The sequence below is a fragment of the Sinocyclocheilus rhinocerous genome, unplaced genomic scaffold (assembly GCF_001515625.1).
Source record: "Sinocyclocheilus rhinocerous isolate Xijiao unplaced genomic scaffold, SAMN03320098_v1.1 scaffold1325, whole genome shotgun sequence".
NCBI lineage: Eukaryota > Metazoa > Chordata > Actinopteri > Cypriniformes > Cyprinidae > Sinocyclocheilus > Sinocyclocheilus rhinocerous.
In genome coordinates this window covers 119,016-139,443 of record NW_015659004.1, presented here as the reverse complement: position 1 = coordinate 139,443, position 20,428 = coordinate 119,016, and the positions used below count along the sequence as shown (strand labels likewise).

The 20,428-nt window shown below is 34.7% G+C and overlaps 1 protein-coding gene across 4 annotated transcripts; it reads left to right on the top strand.

Moving 5' to 3' along the window:
- Positions 1-200: 200 nt before the first annotated feature.
- Positions 201-19,976, top strand: gne (glucosamine (UDP-N-acetyl)-2-epimerase/N-acetylmannosamine kinase). Of its 4 annotated transcripts, XM_016531721.1 has the most exons (13): positions 3,179-3,426; positions 7,451-7,474; positions 9,054-9,262; positions 10,457-10,911; positions 11,053-11,205; positions 12,868-13,080; positions 13,337-13,424; positions 14,337-14,547; positions 16,040-16,169; positions 16,247-16,468; positions 17,703-17,885; positions 18,965-19,081; positions 19,170-19,976. In XM_016531721.1, the coding sequence occupies exons 1-13, from the start codon at positions 3,397-3,399 to the stop codon at positions 19,403-19,405; spliced, it is 2,271 nt and encodes a 756-aa protein (XP_016387207.1). In that variant the 5' UTR covers positions 3,179-3,396; the 3' UTR covers positions 19,406-19,976. The 4 variants fall into 4 exon arrangements, with proteins under 4 accessions (XP_016387211.1, XP_016387207.1, XP_016387210.1 ...); XM_016531725.1 differs by lacking the exons at positions 3,179-3,426; positions 7,451-7,474 and adding an exon at positions 201-363; XM_016531724.1 differs by lacking the exon at positions 7,451-7,474.
- The last annotated feature ends 452 nt before the right edge of the window (positions 19,977-20,428 follow it).

Here is a 20,428-nt window from a genome sequence, read left to right as displayed (position 1 = left end):
CTCAAGAGATTTGTTATTGATTGTGCTAATGGACATTTCAGTGAAAAATATAAAAAAAATTGAAACAAATAAATCAAGAAATTTCTAAATTAATTATATATTTGTAATAAATGTGCAGTATTTTTGCTTTGGAAAAAAATGAACCGACAGTTGATGCTAATTCCTGTCAGGGGGTGGCAGCAGTGAGCTGTGACGCGCCCGCTCCTCCAATAGAAACGGAGAAAGAATCTTCTCACAGCGCCTCGTTTAGCATTGACACCCGATTAATCTGCCTCTGTTGATGATTTATTAAGTCTATCAGCATTTGGTATATTCGATTCTATAACACCTGTTATCACGCAAGGGAATGCACTACAGATAATCGTAAGTAATGTGCTAACACAGCTTGCTAGCATTTCTTGGGCCAGTAGCAGTGTGTATAAAAGCACACGCGAAACTTTTCGCCACGTTACCTTTACTGTACGTTAGACTCGACATCTGTCGTTTATTAATAACTATATTTCACAGCTCATCTGACTTTGTAGTGTATTTAGTCAGTATTTAAGTAAGGATGATACAATCCAGAAGAACTGTGGCAACGTCTCCAAGATGCTTTAAGAAACCTGAAAAACTATGCACACCTGCACCTAGGGCAAAAGCTGCTTTAACACAAAGGATGGTCACACCAAATGTTGATTTAATTTAGTTAATAGAAGTGAATTGATAAAGAAACTCTATTAATGACATTATTTTTGACAGTATCCTCATTTTACAATATTTTACACTTTAACAGTACTGTAGCTTTGCAGGTTGGTCTCTTGAAGCATCCTGGAGACGTTGCCACAGTTCGTCTGGATTTAGTTACTAGTTACTGCTTTAAGTACTACAGTGCGTCTCATCCTCTTGACTGCACCAGATTTGCCATTTCTTGCAGTGATATGTTACTCCACTCTCCCACCAAGACATGTTCAATTGTTCTTGAACATGTCTGGTGGTACACATTGTTACATGTGGTTTGCCACGTCAAGGACAATCGGGCATCTTATATTACAGACACGGCAGTTTATTTCTCTAGCCACATCTGCAGTCCTCCTGCCTCCTGGACTATGGCATGTTCACACAGGTGATCAGGGACCCTGGGGCATCTTCTGGTGTTTTTTAGAGTCAGTAAAACAGTCCATTTTGGTTGGTGTGTAAAGAGGCTAATAGTATAATTAGCCTAGTTGAATTTATGACTGCTGATGGTTAATTAAGTCATTTGGACACATGCTAGATTGTAAATCCTATATATATACAAAAAGCTATAAATTATTTCTGGTAGAAAATCAGTATTATGCTACACTATCTGTCATTCATCCAGTGCTATTGTACTGAGAGTCTGTTGTGATCAGGTGCTTGTCTCTGGTTCTGCCAGTAGATGGCACTATTTTCCTTTGTTTTGATAGGCCTGGTGTCTGCTGACAAAGATGTGCCTCAGTTCCAGATGCTTGTTTGTATTATTGTGAATTATTCTGGTATCAGTGATACAGCATTAGGGAACAGACTGCATGCAGTAGCTCTATCTGTATTTCTTTTGGCTCATCTCTCACCTCTGGTTGAAACTCTTGTCTTGATCAGCATGTTGTAAGTTGTCTTTATGCTCTTCCTCACTCGACTTTTTTAAGACTGGGTATGCGCTATTTGAAACTCACACTCATAGCAAATAGTACCTTAATGAGCTGTTACATCTAAATAAAGGAGCACTGAGATTGATATGGCATGGATCAATGTCAGTGATATTCAGATAACTGTCAAACTAAACTGTCAAAAGGAAAAAGAAAAAAAAAGATGGTCCTTGGAGGATTTGGTGTAGGCAGCTTGAAGTACAAATGTCTTATAAGCTTCCTTATAGGCAATGATTTCTTGCATCTGTTGTGTTATCAGTACTTTGTGACGCAGCACCTTCTCTGTGCAGATCATGTCAGATATATCACTGTCAATGTGACGCTTAAATTCTGCTTTGGGATGTAAAAGCTGAATTGCAAACAGACACAGATCCTTGTCCGCCACACCTAAGTTTAACGCTCAGCACACAACACACCCTTACAGGTGAAAAGAAATACATGGCTAAAGAATGAATGCAGGCACATGCAATCACATACTGAAGCATGCCGTACCTGCTCCGTCACTCTGAGCATTGAAGTCACAGGTTTTGAGGACGTGGCATTTTTTTTGGAGCACAATGACAGTTGACAATTTTGAGTTTGTTTTCTTTGTTTGGCTATAATTAGGAAATGATCAAAAAGAGTTGTTGGCAGTTACCTTTTTTTGCATATCAGCATAGGTTTGTCAGCAAGTCAGATTATCATTTATTATATTAATAAGTTAGTTTTATTTAAATACAAAAACATTCAACACATGCATGCGTATATACATATTTATTAAGGAATTAATAAATATTCTAATAAATAGTATTACTTAATATTTTCAGACCTGTTCTTTGGTCAAATATACCACTGAAAACATACCCTAAAAAGTTTTGTATTTTTATTTGTAATTTCTGTTACTGTATCTAGCTAACCATTCTATTTTATGAAAATGTATTTAAATTAACATATCTGGTTAGGGAAAATGCTTCTGTCATTTATTGCTATTTGGTTGATTTTGAATTGTTTAATTGCAAAGTAATTAAATGAAAATAATAATTTATGATAAATTAAAGTGACTATAATTAGTGTCAATTACCTTTTATGACATTGCATATCAGCATAGTTTTGTCAGCAAGTCAGAATGTTATTTATTATATTAATACAAAAACATACAATACATGTGTATAATACATTTTACATATACATTTATTATAATTAATACTGTATATTTTAATATAGATAATCATTCTACATTTTTTAGAAAATGATTACAAATTTATTTCAATTATTTGATTATAAGTGTTATAATTATAATAAGTGTGTTTTGGAATTATAGTAATATGCTGGAATGTACATAGGATGTACCCCAGCTTCTGATTCATCTGCTAAAAGTAAAAGGAAGTAAGATGTCGATTATTACGAAGAAGGATGTTTCTTTGTACACAATACACATGCTTGCCAACTGTTGTGTGTACGTGTGTTTCCTTCTCTTCTCCCCGCCTTTAAGCACTTAAAATTTTTAACTTCTTCCTGGAGTGGAGAGGATGCAGGGGGCGGAGACACAACCAGTTCGCCTCTCTCCCAGACAGCCAATCAGTGCGCAAGAGCTGTCTTGTCCCCGCCCCCTGGGCCGGTCCTGCTAGAGCTGCTTTGTGTGAAGCATGCAGGGTGCCGCTGTCCTCCTCCCTTTTGCTTTAATGGCTGTCAGAGACGCCGAATAGAGGGAAAGCAGCTAGAAAGGGGCTCCATTTGATTAGAAAGCAGCGGAAAAGAAAACACTGCACACACCATGATGCCAGGACATGCTAGAAACCCACACGTGAGTCAGATGCCATTTTGTCATTTGCTTTTCCTTGTTGCTTCTGCCTGCTTCCATCCCTCTCCCTCCCCCGTTTGTAATGTTTAGGGTGCAGCTAGAGTCTTGTGATACCTCTTAGCAGGGATGATGAGTGTGTGAGCTGGAAACATGGTGGGTTTCTCAGTATCTTGATGTGGACACTTAGTCAGAATGGTATTAGTGATGTGACTTCTGGGTTTTATTTTTATGTGGAGTAGATGACAAACACAGAGGCTGGTGGGACAGATGGACAGTGCCCTAGAATCCCTCTAGTACATAGTAGGACAAGTGTGAGAGTAATGAAGATTTCCCAAAAGGCCTAGCACTGCCTTAAACTATGCCATATGCCGTTGTAACCTCATTTTTGGAGGACGCGTGGGAGTTGGCCCTGAAGATGTTGTGTAGACATCTATTGGCTATAGAGCACAGACACTGTACTGTCTGAGACCTTGTTCATGTCATACCACGAGAGTAAAATCTTTGAATAAGTCATTATAATACAGGGTTCTTCTGCATGAAGAACCTATACTCGTATATGTCAGGTTAAGATTACTGCACGTTTACATTGAAAGTTTGTGGTCTGTAAGATTTTCTGGGTAAAAAAACAGCTTCCACAAAAACTGTTTTCAACATTATTAATAAGAAATATCTGTTGAAAATAGAGTGATGGCTGCTGAAAATTCTGTTTTGCCATCACAGGAGTAAATTACATTATAAAATATATTAAAATAGAAAACAGTTAAATGAATTTGTAATAATATTTCCTAACATCACTGTTTTTACATTTTTAAATCATAAAATGCAGCCTTGATGAAAGATTATTTAAAAAAAATATGAAAAAATATTAACAACCTTAAACTTTTCAAAGGTACACTACGTTGTTTTGAACTGACCTTGGCAACAAACATAGATTTGTTGTGAAGCACACACAAGACACTGAAAATGTTCATTCATTCTTTTGCTTCGTTTCATTCATTCGTTTGTCTGTATGTTCATTTGGTCCAGTTTAACCAGTTTGTGTTTTCTAGCTTGATTAAATCACTGTGACATGTATCTTACCGCTGTACCGACTAGGCTATACATTTCTCAGTGGCACATGATATTGAGTTATGAATGTACAGCGCATTTAACATACTGTAATGATTTACATATGATTTAGACTTCTTCTATTATAAATATTTCTGAATTAAAATGAATTAAATGTTTTTTTGGGGATATAATGTCAAGCTGGTGTAACCAACCTAAGATTCAAATGAAGAATAAAAAGGCTAAAATCTTTGAGAAAGAGCTATATTAAGGAGTTTGTCATAATTTTTTAATTTTTATATTAATAGTAGTATTTAGTAATTAAGTTGTAATGAACAGTGATGAAGCAGTAATGAAGCTGTTGCATTTTGAAATGTTACTCATATTTAAAATACTTTGCTTGTTAAATCAGAGGAAGTGTGGTTTGACCAACATGAAAAAAGACATTGAAAATTATTTACATTAAAAAATCTATTGATTCGGATATGTACCCATGTTCTAAGAGCATGAAACCTCTAAGACATCTCTATTATTCTTTGTACCAGTTCATTAATGGTTCAGCTCTCTGGTGCAACTGGTTTGTCATGGCATTTAGTTGTGACAATTAACATTTGACATGACCCAATTTTCCAGTCATCTTTGGCTTTGTGACAGAAGACGACTCAAACCACAAACTTGAACATATTTGCATTGGCCCCAAGACACACCCTTGTGGCATTCCTCCATGTTTGGGATAGTTTTCTTTTGAGTGTGAATGGCTGAAAGCTATATCTCTTCTAATATTAATATAGAATATTGTTGTATGGAATCATTCATATTATGAGACAAAATGCTTAAACCAGATTACCACAACATTTGCTTTGGCTCTACCATTATATTCTCCCTGGATGGCATAATACTTTTTTTTTTTGTCTTCACAAAATATCTTTTTGTTGTGAAATATTTACTGATTTTTATAAAGTAAAAAAATATATATTGTTAGTAATTTTTTAAGATGAACATTTACTGGACTGAAGCAACTTAGGTGTACTGGATCATTCATACTCATCTTTAGAAAAATAATGTTAAAATGTAACTATCAAATATGAGAAATTCTTTGTTTGTTTTGCCCCACAATACAAATATAGAGCTTTGATCATAAAACTACGCATTTAAATATAATCTTACTAAGGGAGATATGGAGTGATTACTGATATTTATATGTATTTTATGCAACTAGTCTGCTGTACTATTATAAAATTATTTTTGATTTACATGATTTCATTTTCTGTTTTGGCTATATAAATGTCAATATCTGCACAAAACTGCATTTTTTGCGCAGTTTTGGCCCTCTGAATAAAACCGAGATATTTTTTCCTTCTGTGAGCTCCGTATTTCTCAATGTCATACTACGTGAGCCATAAAGCCTAATGTATCAAAAAAAATTTTTATTTTATATATATATTTTTTTGTAAAGATTCAGTGAACTGTTTCATTCAGGGGCAATTCCAGGATTTTCATTTTAGGGGGGCTCAGCTTCTAATGAGGGTTGCTTGAGCACCTGCCCTTTTTCTTCCTCGAGAGAAAGGGCCCTTTTTTTCGGGGAGTGTTTTTTTTTTTTTTTTTAATAAATGAATATACTGTATGTATATGTGCGCGTGTGTTTCTGTTTGCGCACAGCTTTCCCTGTCAAACAAATAAAACATCAAAATATCAGGTCGGGTCGGGAAATGTTGAGACCGTCTCTGTAGCACACAGTGTAGCACACATTGATCGGCACATGCACATCGGAGACAGGCAGAGAGCCACAGAAGTGAAGCCCTGCCCTGTTTGTCTTGGTGTGGAGGTGAGTGGTGATGAACAACAGACTAAGCTATCTGTGCCTCAAATTTACAGCTAATTATCCAAAAGACAAAAGGCAATTATAGTTAATTTGTCTTGCTAACATCCATGACTCATGAGAGAGTTACCATGTACGTTAGTAGGTTAGACCAGTGCGCGTTCTTTCACTGCATGATTCAGTTTATTAAAATGCAGAATGATCACAAAATTCAAGATATGGAAGCAGAAATGTATATTCCAATTTGTGTCTCTGAGCAACATGACACTGTTTTGTTCCTGAATGAATCAACCTTTTAAATGATTTGGTTCAATCGCAATGACTCACTTATTAACAGTGACTTGCTGCCACCTACTGGCGGTTTTAATTTCACATTTAAAGTATCTTCATTTTTAAAAATAATTTCAAATATCAAAAAAAAAAAAAAAATATATATATATATGGAGGAAACCTGTGGTGTGATGATGGGTGAACGTAGCGAAAACTTAGGCTACAGTAGATGGGGAACCGATTGCTCCCCCATGATATTTCGTAAACTTTATTTATGACGAACTGCACAGATGCAGATATTATAGCAATCTATCGATAAACACACACCTTGTCCTCTGTTTCTCGCTCTGCGCCGCTGCGGTCTGCAGATTGAAAAAAGAACGCGCTGAAAGACGGGGAGGAGCCGATCGAAGTCTGCCGCCGTTTTCAGATGAAATTTAAAGGGGACTGAGGTGATCACAAATTTGTGTACAGTTTATGGAACTAATATAGCTCCCCCCCTAAAACTGGCCTAGCGACGCCCATGGTTTTACAGTTAAATATAGTTTGTCTTTGGCAGGTTTGGTGATTTTCCTACAATGCAGTGGGACTTTGGCACTCATAACCATAGCCACTATATTCCATGTATTTAGCTTCTGCTACTTTCCAGATGTGTTGTTTACTTAATGCCTGTAAAACAGGTTTGAAGTCGTTAAAATGGTTAATGTCCAAATACAAGGTACAAGCGTTTGAAGGTGTCCTCTGGCATTGAAAGCGTTTCGCAATGTGTGCTGCAGTAAAGGATTGTGTATTCAGGCAGGTCACTTTCATAATGGATGCATAGTTTTATGTTCCTCTATGAAGTGACATAGCAAAATATACCTATTTTCTTATTCTGTTTTCATGCCTCAGAGTGTTCAGGTCAGGAATACTCATGTAAGTATGATCCTTCTAAATTTGGAAACCCCTGGCATGAAAGGCTTGCTCTGATTTACTACAATAGTATTTTCATTGTTTTTTTTTCTTCTTTTATTTAAGCATACAAGCAAAGGTTTGGAATTTGTATGATTTTTTAATGTTTTTGAAAGTCTCTTATGCTCTCCAAGGCTGCATTTATTTGACCAAAAATACAGTAAAATCTGCCTTATTGTGAAATATTGTTTTTCTTTTCTAATATATTTTAAAGCTGAATTTTCAGAAGCCACTACTCTAGTCTTCAGTGTTGCAGTGTTGTGTTGCTTAATATAATTTTGGGAACTGATATTTTTTAACATTATAAATGTCTTTACTGTCACTTTTGATCAATTAATTGCATCCTTTCTGAATTAAAGTAGCCTATTAATAAATAAATAAAAAATTACCCATGGTTTTACAGTTAAATATAGTTTGTCTTTGGCAGGTTTGATGATTTTCCTACAATGCAGTGGGACTTTGGCACTCATAACCATAGCCACTATATTCCATGTATTTAGCTTCTGCTACTTTCCAGATGTGTTGTTTACTTAATGCCTGTAAAACAGGTTTGAAGTCGTTAAAATGGTTAATGTCCAAATACAAGGTACAAGCGTTTGAAGGTGTCCTCTGGCATTGAAAGCGTTTCGCAATGTGTGCTGCAGTAAAGGATTGTGTATTCAGGCAGGTCACTTTCATAATGGATGCATAGTTTTATGTTCCTCTATGAAGTGACATAGCAAAATATACCTATTTTCTTATTCTGTTTTCATGCCTCAGTGTGTTCAGGTCAGGAATACTCATGTAAGTATGATCCTTCTCAATTTGGAAACCCCTGGCATGAAAGGCTTGCTCTGATTTACTACAATAGTATTTTCATTGTTTTTTTTTCTTCTTTTATTTAAGCATACAAGCAAAGGTTTGGAATTTGTATGATTTTTTAATGTTTTTGAAAGTCTCTTATGCTCTCCAAGGCTGCATTTATTTGACCAAAAATACAGTAAAATCTGCCTTATTGTGAAATATTGTTTTTCTTTTCTAATATATTTTAAAGCTGAATTTTCAGAAGCCACTACTCTAGTCTTCAGTGTTGCAGTGTTGTGTTGCTTAATATAATTTTGGGAACTGATATTTTTTAACATTATAAATGTCTTTACTGTCACTTTTGATCAATTAATTGCATCCTTTCTGAATTAAAGTAGCCTATTAATAAATAAATAAAAAATTATATATATATATATATTTATATATATATTATTACAAACTCCAATCTTTTGCACGGTAGTGTAACAGATCAAGTTCCAATCTTGGATGGTGATTGGTCAATACAGGGTTCAAGTTGTGCTGAAATTCAATATACTGTAGTAATATCTATTAACTTTAGTTTACATGTCAGGGATTATGTCTTCTAGTGGAAGGATGGCACTAAATAAACTATTGCTTTTAGTGATTTGCTTATGTAGTTTTCCAAAGTGTTACTAAGCTGTGACTAATTTCGCATATTCATTCTTCTTTATACATTCTCAGAATACTGTATACATTTGTAAACATGTTCCTCATTTAGGAACTTTACTATCTGAGGACACAGAAAGCACAGCAGAAGATGGAGCGATCGGAGAAGAGGTTGAAGGAACGACTACGCGTGTGCGTGGCCACCTGTAACAGGGCGGACTACTCTAAACTCGCACCCATCATGTTCGGCATCAAGTCTCACCCTGAAATCTTTGACCTGGAGGTGGTGGTGCTGGGTTCACATCTCATTGATGATTACGGGTAAGACTGCTAGATAATGCTGATCATAAGTCGTTTAACTGATCTACATTCAATTGTTTAAGGAATATTGCATATCAGAGCAGCTGACAATCATGACTCTTAAGTAAATTAGTTTTGTCGTTCCAAAACTGAAATGCTTTTATTTCTTCAATGGAACACAAAAGAAGATATTTTGTCCATGCATTGAAAGTCGGTGTGATCCAAAGTTGTTTTGATCCCCACTGGTTTTCATTTTACAGACAAACAGTTGAGACATTCTTCAAAATGTTATTTTATTTTATTTTTTTGTGTTTGTGTGTGTTCCATGGAAGAAAGCAAGTCCTACAGGTTTGAAATGTGACATGACGGTGAGATAGAATTGTTATTTATTGGTGAACTGTTCCTTTAAACAGATCTGATCCTGATCTGTATTGACTGTAATTTAGGTGATAACTTCTCATAGCAGTAAAATAAAGAGCAAGATAAGCCACAGGTCCAGTAACTCTATCTTCATCTGGGCTTGAGAGCTTCAGAACATGAATCAGCACTATTTCTCACTGTTGCCATGGAAATGTTGGAATGCAGCTCTTGACGGTGGGAGCTTGGCTCTCACAGTGGGCTGCTGATGGTGGCTAGAAGCCATTGTCTTTTATCAGTGAAGCCAAACCAGTCTTGACTCCTCCTTGGGTCATGTAAACTTGACATTACCTACAGGTCAAAGTACTGTAAATGGACAACATGCTGTCTCTTACCACTCAGACTTTGGTTTCTACATAATTTCTCTCTTTGATGCTAAATACTAAAAATAAAATGATAAATTTAGAAAACTGACTGAAAATGTTCCCCATTCTAACTGTAACATACAGCGAAGATGTTATTGTAATATTTGCATACTGAATCCAAATTGGTCTTCTTTTTTAAATGTATTTGCATACTGAATTGTGATGGAACTTTCTTGCTCTTTGATGCATAGTAGGGCTGCAAAAACTAATCGCTAAAATCAATAAGAATCATTAAAATAATTTACAACACATTTGTTTGGCAGGATGTGCAATAACAATTTTAATAATGTATTAAAATGAATTTATTAAGCAAAAGTATTGTTTTAAATATATATATTTTTAGAAATAATCGTCAGAATAATCGATGATCAAAATAATCATTAATTGCAGCCCTAAAGCATAATTAATGATAGTTTCTTTCTCTCTTTCCCAGAAACACATTTCGTATGATTGAACAGGATGAGTTCGATATCGGCTCTAAGTTGCACACCATTGTTCGTGGTGAGGACGAAGCTGCTATGGTGGAGTCTGTGGGTCTTGCGCTCGTGAAGCTTCCCGACGTGCTCCAGCGTCTCGCCCCTGACATTCTGCTCGTTCACGGTGACCGTTTTGACGCCCTGGCCTTGGCGACGGCAGCGGCTCTAATGAACATTCGCATTTTGCACCTGGAAGGTGGAGAAGTGAGCGGCACCATTGATGATTCCATTCGTCACGCCATCTCCAAACTGGCACACTACCACGCCGTCTGCACGCGCTCGGCAGAGAGACACCTCATCTCTATGTGCGAAGACCACTCTCACATTTTATTGGCTGGCTGCCCGTCATACGACAAGCTGCTTTCCGCCCACCAACGAGACGATTATACTGATATCATCAAGTCGTGGCTTGGTATGTACTATAGAGGAATGGGTTGAGATGGCAGTTACTAGAGATAAACAATGAAGACTGTGCAAGCAAAAATGTAAAGTTTGTTAAAAACTTCTAATGCTGTCTTTTATGTATATGTGATTTTATTTATCTCTTAAACAGGGGATGATGTGAAGGAACAGGACTATATTGTAGCTCTGCAGCATCCTGTTACCACAGACATCAAGAATTCCATTAAGATCTATGAGTTAATGCTGGACGCCCTCATCTCCTTCAACAAGAGAACTCTCGTTCTCTTCCCGAATATTGATGCAGGTCAGCTCTTTCTCTTGTTTTCTGTTTGTTTCTTCTGTCTGTCTTTTCTCCGTTTTTCCCACTTTTTGTGACTGATAACACTATATACACACTTTTGCTTCCCGAGTACAGCTGCAGTTTCTCTCAGATTGAAGGGCTTTATGTGACCCTTAGTGGTTTTATCAGCAGTGTAAGATAACATACAAGGGCTTTAGAAACAGACAAAACAGTTTGGCGGTTTGTTTTGAGTTTGGTCTTAATGACAGGTAGACACTACTGGAGGCAGCAGTCAAAGCAAGAGTTGCTGTTTCTTCCGTTGGAATAGAACTGTTTAAAGAAACACAAGGATGGAGTAGGTGACGTGACAAAAATGAAAACATTCAGCAAAAAATGCAGACACTATATAATCAATGTTCTTTTAGTGTCAATTATGTGCTATTGTAATATTTATTCATATTTTGAATTAGGTTTTGTTTTATATATTCAGTTTTTGTTTTCATTTTAGTTAAAATTCATATCATGTTATGTTATGTTATGTGACCCTGGACCACAGAACCAGTCATAAGTCGCACAGGTATATTTGTAGCAATAGCCAAAAGTAAATTGTATGGTTCAAAATTATCGATTTTTCTTTTATGCCAAAAATCATTCGTATATTAAGTAAAGATCATGTTCCATGAAGATATTTTGTAAATTTACTACCATAAATATATCAAAACTTCATTTTTGATTAGTAATATGAATTGCTAAGAACTTCAGTTGGACAAATTTAAAGGCGATTTTCTCAATATTTATTTTCTTTTGCACTTTGCACCCTCAGATTCCATATATTCAAATAGGTGTATCTCAAAATATCCCAAATATTGTCCTATTGTCCTAACAAACCATACATCAATGGAAACCTTATTCATTCAGCTTTCAGAAGATGTATAAATCTCAATTTCGAGACATTGACACTTAAGACTGGTTTTGTGGTCCAGGGTCACACATTATATTATTATATATTTTTTAAGTTACTGCAAAAAATAACTATATTTTGACAGTTACTATGATATAAATTTGTGGACATTCCACCCACCCCAAATCTCAGGGCCTTTCTAATGTAATGAGACATTTGCCATTGTATTACTTGTATACTATTTTAGTATTTATCCATGTTTTACATTTGCTTTTAGTTTTACATTTTTCATATAGTTTTCATTTTAAATTTGGTTTAGATTTTAGTAATGTGATCTTAGTTTTTGGCATTTGAATAAAAAAAAATATATTTTTAGCTTTAATTTATTTTTTAGTTTTAGTTGTAGTAATTTTAGTATTTCTACTAAAACGTTATTTTCGTTAGTTGCCAAGAAAACATTTAAACATTTCAAATGTTTGTTTTTAAAGGTTTTTGCATCTAATATTTCTCTTTCATTTTATTTAAGCTTTATTTCAATTAACATTTTTTAGTAGTTTCAGTTAATAACACCTAATATAATATGTCATGATTGTAGTTTCAATTAAATGTAAACTCTGGAAAAAAATAGAATTGTGACTCTTATGAGCCAGACATTTGGATTAATTGTTCAAAAAACTTTACCAGTTGAAACAACCTTAGGAAGCCTTCCCTGAATAAATGCTATAGAAGTGTAGTAGAATTCCGCTCCATTAATACCATACTGCTCTGTGTTTTGTGTCATGTAGGCAGTAAGGAGATGGTTCGTGTGATGAGGCGGAAGGGAATCGAACAGCATCCGAACTTCCGTGCGGTGAAGCATGTTCCGTTCGATCAGTTCATCCAGCTGGTGGCACACGCCGGCTGCATGATCGGGAACAGCAGCTGTGGAGTTCGTGAGGCCGGAGCGTTCGGAACACCTGTCATTAACCTGGGGACTCGCCAGACGGGCCGAGAAACAGGTGAGATTAGTTAGGAATATGAATGACTGACCTTTACAGAGGAAATTGAAGCATTATGGCAGGATATGATCACTCTTCTGTACTCTTTATAATGTTTGTTCTTTTCCATTCATGATGTACAGGATTCTTGAAATCAGCATGGCATGTTTATTCTTCTGAACAGGCCCAGACTGCTTTTTCTTTAACTGAGTGTTTAAATCTTTTGTACGAGTCTTGATGGATCATATTTACCAATTCATGTTTTTTTTGGCAATAGGGGAAAATGTTCTACACGTGCGAGATGCAGACACGCATAATAAAATATACCATGCCCTGGAGCTGCAGTTTGGAAAACGCTACCCCTGGTAATTAACTTTATTATTTTATTATAGCTCTCTCTCTCTCTCTCTTTCATACTATATATATCTATTTATTTATATCTGTGTGTGTGTGTATATACTTTTTAAATTTAATTATTTTTAATCATATTTGAATAATCTACCCCTGGTAATTAACTTTATTATTTTATTATAGCTCTCTCTCTCTCTCTCTTTCATACTATATATATCTATTTATTTATATCTGTGTGTGTGTGTGTGTGTGTATATACTTTTTAAATTTAATTATTTTTAATCATATTTGAATAAAAATAAATACATTAAATAATAAAATTATTTTAGTATTTTCAGTTGTCAGTTGAATTTTTATTTTAAGTTTTAGTAATTTTGTTACTTTTTTTGTGATTTTATTATTTTTTTTTATTTTGATATTTTTTTCGTTTTATATTTCTATTAAGGATTCAATTATTTATTTTTCCATTATAGTTTAGTGGTAGTAATTAGTAGCAGTGTAATTTAAAAAAGTAATTTTAGTACAATTTTAGTATTCCAACTTAAACTTATTTTATTTCCTGAGTTGTCAAGGCCACATTTCTAATTTGTTTTTTGTTTTTTTGATTTAAGTTTGTTTTTAATATAGTTATGAACATAAATATATTTCAGTTAATGTTTAATAGTATTCATTAAAAATAACACTGAATGTAATATAGAGTGTAAGCTTATTTTTAATTTAAAGTTTTATTATTGAATAAGAACTTATTTTATTTCAGTTAGTTGCCAAGGTAAGTTAAGATTTTTATCTAATATTTATTTTTTATCACATATTGTTATGGTTGGATCAGTCAGCTCATTTTTGGCCATTCTTAGATAACTCAAATGTAACATAACGTTAAACTCAGACCCTGAACATATCCTGTGTGTTCTGGCTCTGTCCGCTAGCTCCAAGATCTACGGTGATGGAAATGCGGTCCAGCGTATCTTGAAGTTCATGCAGTCCATTGACCTTTCTGAGCCACTACAGAAAAAGTTCTGTTTCCCACCGGTGAAGGAATGCATCTCTCAAGATATCGACCACATTTTGGAGACCCAGAGTGCTCTTGCTGTAGATTTGGGGGGGACCAACCTTCGTGTCGCCATCGTCAGTATGAAGGTATGCAGAGCAGACCTCTGGAGTCAGGTGTTCAGATCCAGTTCATCTTTTAGAAGATGCAGGACATGCACTGCGCTCTCAGTACAGCTGTGTTTGCTTATGACAGGATGTGTGTGCCAGACTGTGACGTGTTTTATGCAGCAGGATATGCAGCACTTATGTAAATATTTCATTCATGTGACGCACACAAGTCTGATAATAAAACGAACAGCGGCAGGTTTGATCAGAAGGGTTGTGTAATCAGCTCTTTCTGTGTGTGAATAGGGCAGTTTCTTGAACCACAGACTCGCCATTAAATATCTAATTAGTTTAATTATATTAGTTTAATTAAATATTTGGCCATAAATGCTGAATTGAGACACGCACTTATTTCAGATTTATGTATTTTACAATATTACTCATCATTCACTAAAAATATTTTAAAACAAAATATTAATTTATATTTATATTAATCTCAAAATGGCCAGATATCAGCCAATTAATCGCTTTGGCTTATATATTCACCTGTTATTTCATAAACATTATAAAGATCATACTGGTGCTCAAGCAGTCTAAAATGATCAAGTAAATTCCATCTATATTTAAATGTCTACTTGAATGCTGCAATTTGACCCAGTGTTTTATTGGTTTAGGTGTATAGCTATCACAGGGTCCATGCTTCCAGTCAGAGTGATGGAGAGGTACAAGTGTATGACAAATGATCAAATCAACATTATAAAAGCAAAAAATAATTCAATCTGTTATTGAAGCAAGGAGAGATTATTATTATGCTGTTTATTTATTTATTTTTAATTTGCATGCATAAAATTACTGTTCAAAAGTATGGAGTCTATGAAAATCTTTCTTTTATTTATTTGATCAAAAATACAAAAATGTCATGTTGTGAAATGTTATTACATTTTAAAATAACCGTTTTAGATTTGAATATATTTAAAAATGTCATTTATTCCTGTGATGGCGAAGCAAAATTTTCAGCTTTAGTGTTACATGATTCTTCTAATATGCTGATTTGGTGCTCAAGAAACATCTCTTGTTTAAAAAAAATCTTTTTTTTTTATTATCAAGGAAATGTTTTTAAATAATCATTATTAATATTATCAGTTGTGCTGCTTAATTTTGTGTGATACTTATTTGATTTGATTAGTAGAAAGTCTGAAATAAAAATAATTTGTACCGTAAATGCCTTTACTGTCAATTTAATGCATCCTTGCCTAAAATATAAATTTATTTCGAAAAAAAGAGACTTTCTGCTGATCCCAATTTTTTGAATGGTAGTGTATCTTGCGGAATGTGATTGAGCTAAAAAATTTAAGGTGAAGTAATTTACTATGTAATTTTTCCTGCAGAATTTTATTGTGATGGTTTAATAGTTGGTTGTCATTGTTGCGTGATATTTGTTTGTTTGTTTGTTGTTTACATTTCCATGAAATTAGGTGTAAAATATTTTCCAATATTGAGGATTTCATCTTGTAAATGTGTGCTTGTGTTTCAGGGTAAAGTGGTTAAGAAATATGTCCAGTTGAATCCTAAGACGTTTGAGGAGAGGATAGAGCTGATACTGACCATGTGCAAACAGGCCATGGCTGACGCCGTTCACCTCAACTGCAGAATCCTGGGTGTCGGTATGTCTGCGTTTGTCCCAGGTCTTTTTCTATGCGTCTATAAATTCACTCACTCATTCACTGTCCATTTCTTTCAGGTGTGAGCACAGGGGGGCGAGTGAACCCACAAGATGGGATAGTCCTCCACTCCACTAAGCTAATCAACGAGTGGAGTTCGGTGGACATCCGTACACCTCTTTCTAGTGCACTTCATCTCCCCGTGTGGGTCGATAATGATGGCAACTGCGCCGCCCTTGCTGAGAGGAAGTTTGGTCATGGGAAAGGCATGGAGAACTTTGTCACCATTATCACTGGAACCGGTCAGTTCCCTTTAGTAAATCCATTTCTGTTAGTTGCTAGGGGTGGTGGGCTTTCCCTTTTGTATGATAATGCAAAGAATGAGACCTGACAGAAAGTGGGATTAAAGCTGACAGACTGGTCACACTGGTTATTTAGGTTACTGCAATCTTATTGTACCCTTAGAGGGTAATTCTCAAGAAACGGTGCTAATTATGCCTGATTTTGTTTTTCCATTTGAAAAGGTTACAGCTGAAATCTCTTTATTTAAATGATATATTATAATATAATTATATTAAAGTTTTTATACATAATATTAATAATGTAAATGTGTATATTTTTATTTTATAAATTAATAATTTAAAATTATAAATTTTATATATTAATATTTACTTCGCCATTCAAATATTTGGGGCCAGCAAGATTATTTTTTTTGTAATTTATACGTTTATTCATCAAGAATGCATTAATTTGATCAAAAGTGACAGTAAATACAGTTATAATGTTACAAAATATTTCTCTTTGGATTAAATGCTGTTGAACTTTCTATTAATCAAAGAATCCTGATCCAGTTTCCACAAAAATACTAAGCAGCACAACTGAGCATCAGATCAGCATATTAGAATGATTTCTGAAGGATCATGTGACACTGAAGACTGGAGTAATGATGCAGCTTTACCATCACAGGAATAAATTATATATTTTTTTTAATTAAAAAAGAAAACCTCTACATTAATAATAATATTTCATGTTATTGTTGTTTTTACCCTTTTTTTATCAAATAAATGCAGCCTGGGTGTGCATAAGATACTTCTTTCAAAATTAAAAAAAATATATTACCTACCTTTTGATTGTAGTATATATTTTTAACTTTTATGCTTGATTACTTAGATTTTACCATATCAGTACCAGTATTTTACCACATCATACCAACTTTTTTAAAGACTTCTGAACCATTATTTTGCATTACACACAAATATTGTGACTGTATCCTGTTAATTATATGTAAAATAGGTCATGTGGCATTAATTACATCTTTTTCTGGGAATGAATCAGAAAACATTGAGAAATATTGTTTTTCTCTTTAACTGAAACAGGTGTGTGTACTGTATATAAGTAATTAGAAACACATGATCAAACAGATTTCTAATGCCATGTCCCTGCATAAATAAAGACCGAAACTGATATAATTGTTACTTATATTTGACTTCTGTGACTCTGCCTGTAATTAGCTTTGCATTGTGTTTATTTGTGCAGGAATCGGAGGTGGTATAATCCAGCATAATGAACTGATCCATGGCAGCACGTTTTGCGCGGCAGAACTGGGACACATCGTGGTCTCATTGGAAGGACCAGAGTGCATGTGTGGCAGCCACGGCTGCATAGAGGCCTACTCGTCAGGTCTCGCCCTGCAGAGAGAAGCCAAGAGACTCCATGACGGTGAGACAGTTAGACTAAAACACGGTTGTCAGCCTCGCCCACTCTGTCGCAAAATGCTCCAGCTTTTCAAGTATTTCTTTTTCAGTTGATAGTGAACAACTAAACTGGTTTGAATTCCTGTAAAACATCACAGTTAACAGTGATGTAAACCCTCACTATTGTTTGTATTTGTCTGAACTTGTTGTATTCCTTTCATCCTCAAGCCTCATATTTCTCCACCAGCCTTTATCTATTCATTCTTTAAAGACAAAAATGGACCCAGCCCTGATATGACAGAATAATCACACTGAATGCTAGCCAACAATGTGGCGTAAAAGTATCGACACCTACTAATATTTCTCTGTAGTGTAATAGTGTCTCAACATTTGATGGATGTCTTGTTCATTTATTTTAGTGACAGTTTATTTGAATTTCTGCTTTACAATAAGGTCCCATTAATGCGTTAACTAACAATAAGCAGTACATTTGTTACAATAACAAAACTGTTCATTTTTAGTCTATTTTATATATATATATATAAAATAAATCAAATAATATAATATATTATTAAATTATTATTAATGAAATACAAATTAATACATGCTTTAGACGTTTAGAAGTAACATAGAACCTTAGTTTAACTTTAGTGTAATGAATTAAAAAATCTTTGTGATTTTATTTGAAAGAACTAGCTCAAAAAATACAAAAATTAAATTAAATTAAATTAAATTAAATTAAATTAAACTGAATCATATCTGTTCCCACAAATCTCTGTTATTTTCTTTTCAGCTTTTGCTACTTTGAGGACTGGAAATGATGGACGATTTTGTATCAAAATAAACACTTTTTTTTGTTTTACATTTAATTATACTGTACACAGTAGTTAATGTCAAAATCTAGCAACATTTCTAGTTTGAAACTAGTTGTTTCAAAGCTTTTCTAAAATTAATAAACTAGGATTTTTATGGTTTCATTCAGATTCAGTAAATAATAGTATCGTCCTAAGGTTGGGTTTGCAATAGAAGAGTTGTGCATATCAAATGTTACAAAGTTAAAGTAAAACGTTGTAATTACATGTTTCTTTGACGTTTAATTTGCAGAGGACTTGCTGTTGGTGGAAGGAATGACTGTGAATAACAAAGAACAGGTGAATGCTATTCATCTCATCAACGCTGCACACCTCGGCAACTCCAAAGCCGAGAGTGTTCTTCATACCGGTAAGATGCACATTCAAGTACATACATTATTCTGAGCAGATTTGTAGTGAAGAAAAGCACTGACAGCCTCTCTTCTGTTCCCTAACAGCGGGAACTGCCCTGGGTTTGGGCATCGTGAACATCCTGCACATGATCAACCCGTCTCTGGTGATCCTGTCTGGTGTCCTGGCGGCGCACTATGAGAATCCCGTTCGTCAGGTGATCAGCCAGCGTGCTCTCCTCTCGGCGCAGGGGACCAAGGTCATGGTGTCTGAGCTCGAGGATCCTGCGCTGCTGGGTGCCGCCAGCATGGTACTGGACTATACCACCCGCCGCACCTACTGAAAGAGCTCGAAGACCAGGAACCAATCAGTTACAGACTTAAAGACCGAGGGCCAATCATGTGCTATGTCCTTGTTAGGATCATAGTGGCTTCGAAGCCTGACCTAAACACTTTTATTCATCTAGTTTGTACTATAGTCACATATACGTGCTATATTATTTGGGATCAATTGCCTAATGAAAGATTTTTTAATTTTGAAGAATGGTTAAAGTATTTGAAGGATGGTTTTATTTAATATTTGTACAGTGGAAGTAAGGGGTATTTGAGAGAGGCTGCTATAAAAAAACTGCTGTGGTTTCGTCACCCATTCTGTCTATATTGCTTTCTATTGTTTGTATTTTTTATTGGAGGCAGTTGTGTTCTCCTTTGTGCCTTATGCTGGTTGCCAAGCCTTTGTGTTTTCAGCACCATATGTTTCAATGTATTCGTTCACTCAGCCTGTATGAATGAATGAAAAATGTTTGTCCAGTATGTCTAAAGTAATTTAATATTTAATTTGAATCACAGAACCTGTAGAATCGTTTACCTATTATGTACGTTAAAAATGATTGAAAACAAAGTTTCCTTTTATTGCCAGTGAATTGTTTTAATATATCCTGCAATACACTTAGAAACCTTAAATATTGACGAAAGACGGTGTCATATTTGCAGAATATTTATATATATATATATATATATACATATACATATATATATACATATACATATACATACATACATATATACACATATATATTATGTATACATATACACATATCTACATATATATATATATATACATACATACACATATATATATATACATATACATACATACACGCACACACATATAGATAGATGATAGATTTATATATAATGATAGATGACGTGCGTGTATGTACGGTGACGCATTGCTGCCACACACATTTTTTTCCCCACTCAGTTATGTCCTAATAACGACATCTTTTCTCGTAATAACGAGATGTTTTCTCGTTAAAACGACATCTTTTCTCGTTAAAACGACATCTTTTCTCATAATAACGAGA

What these genes read in the sequence shown, in the direction of transcription:
- gne (XM_016531721.1), top strand. Translation starts at nt 3,397, where the DNA reads ATGATGCCAGGACATGCTAGAAACCCACAC. An exon ending in TATCATCAAGTCGTGGCTTG is followed by an intron (nt 10,912 to 11,052) that starts GTATGTACTATA and finishes TCTCTTAAACAG; the next exon opens with GGGATGATGTGAAGGAACAG. An exon ending in CTGCAGAATCCTGGGTGTCG is followed by an intron (nt 16,170 to 16,246) that starts GTATGTCTGCGT and finishes CATTTCTTTCAG; the next exon opens with GTGTGAGCACAGGGGGGCGA.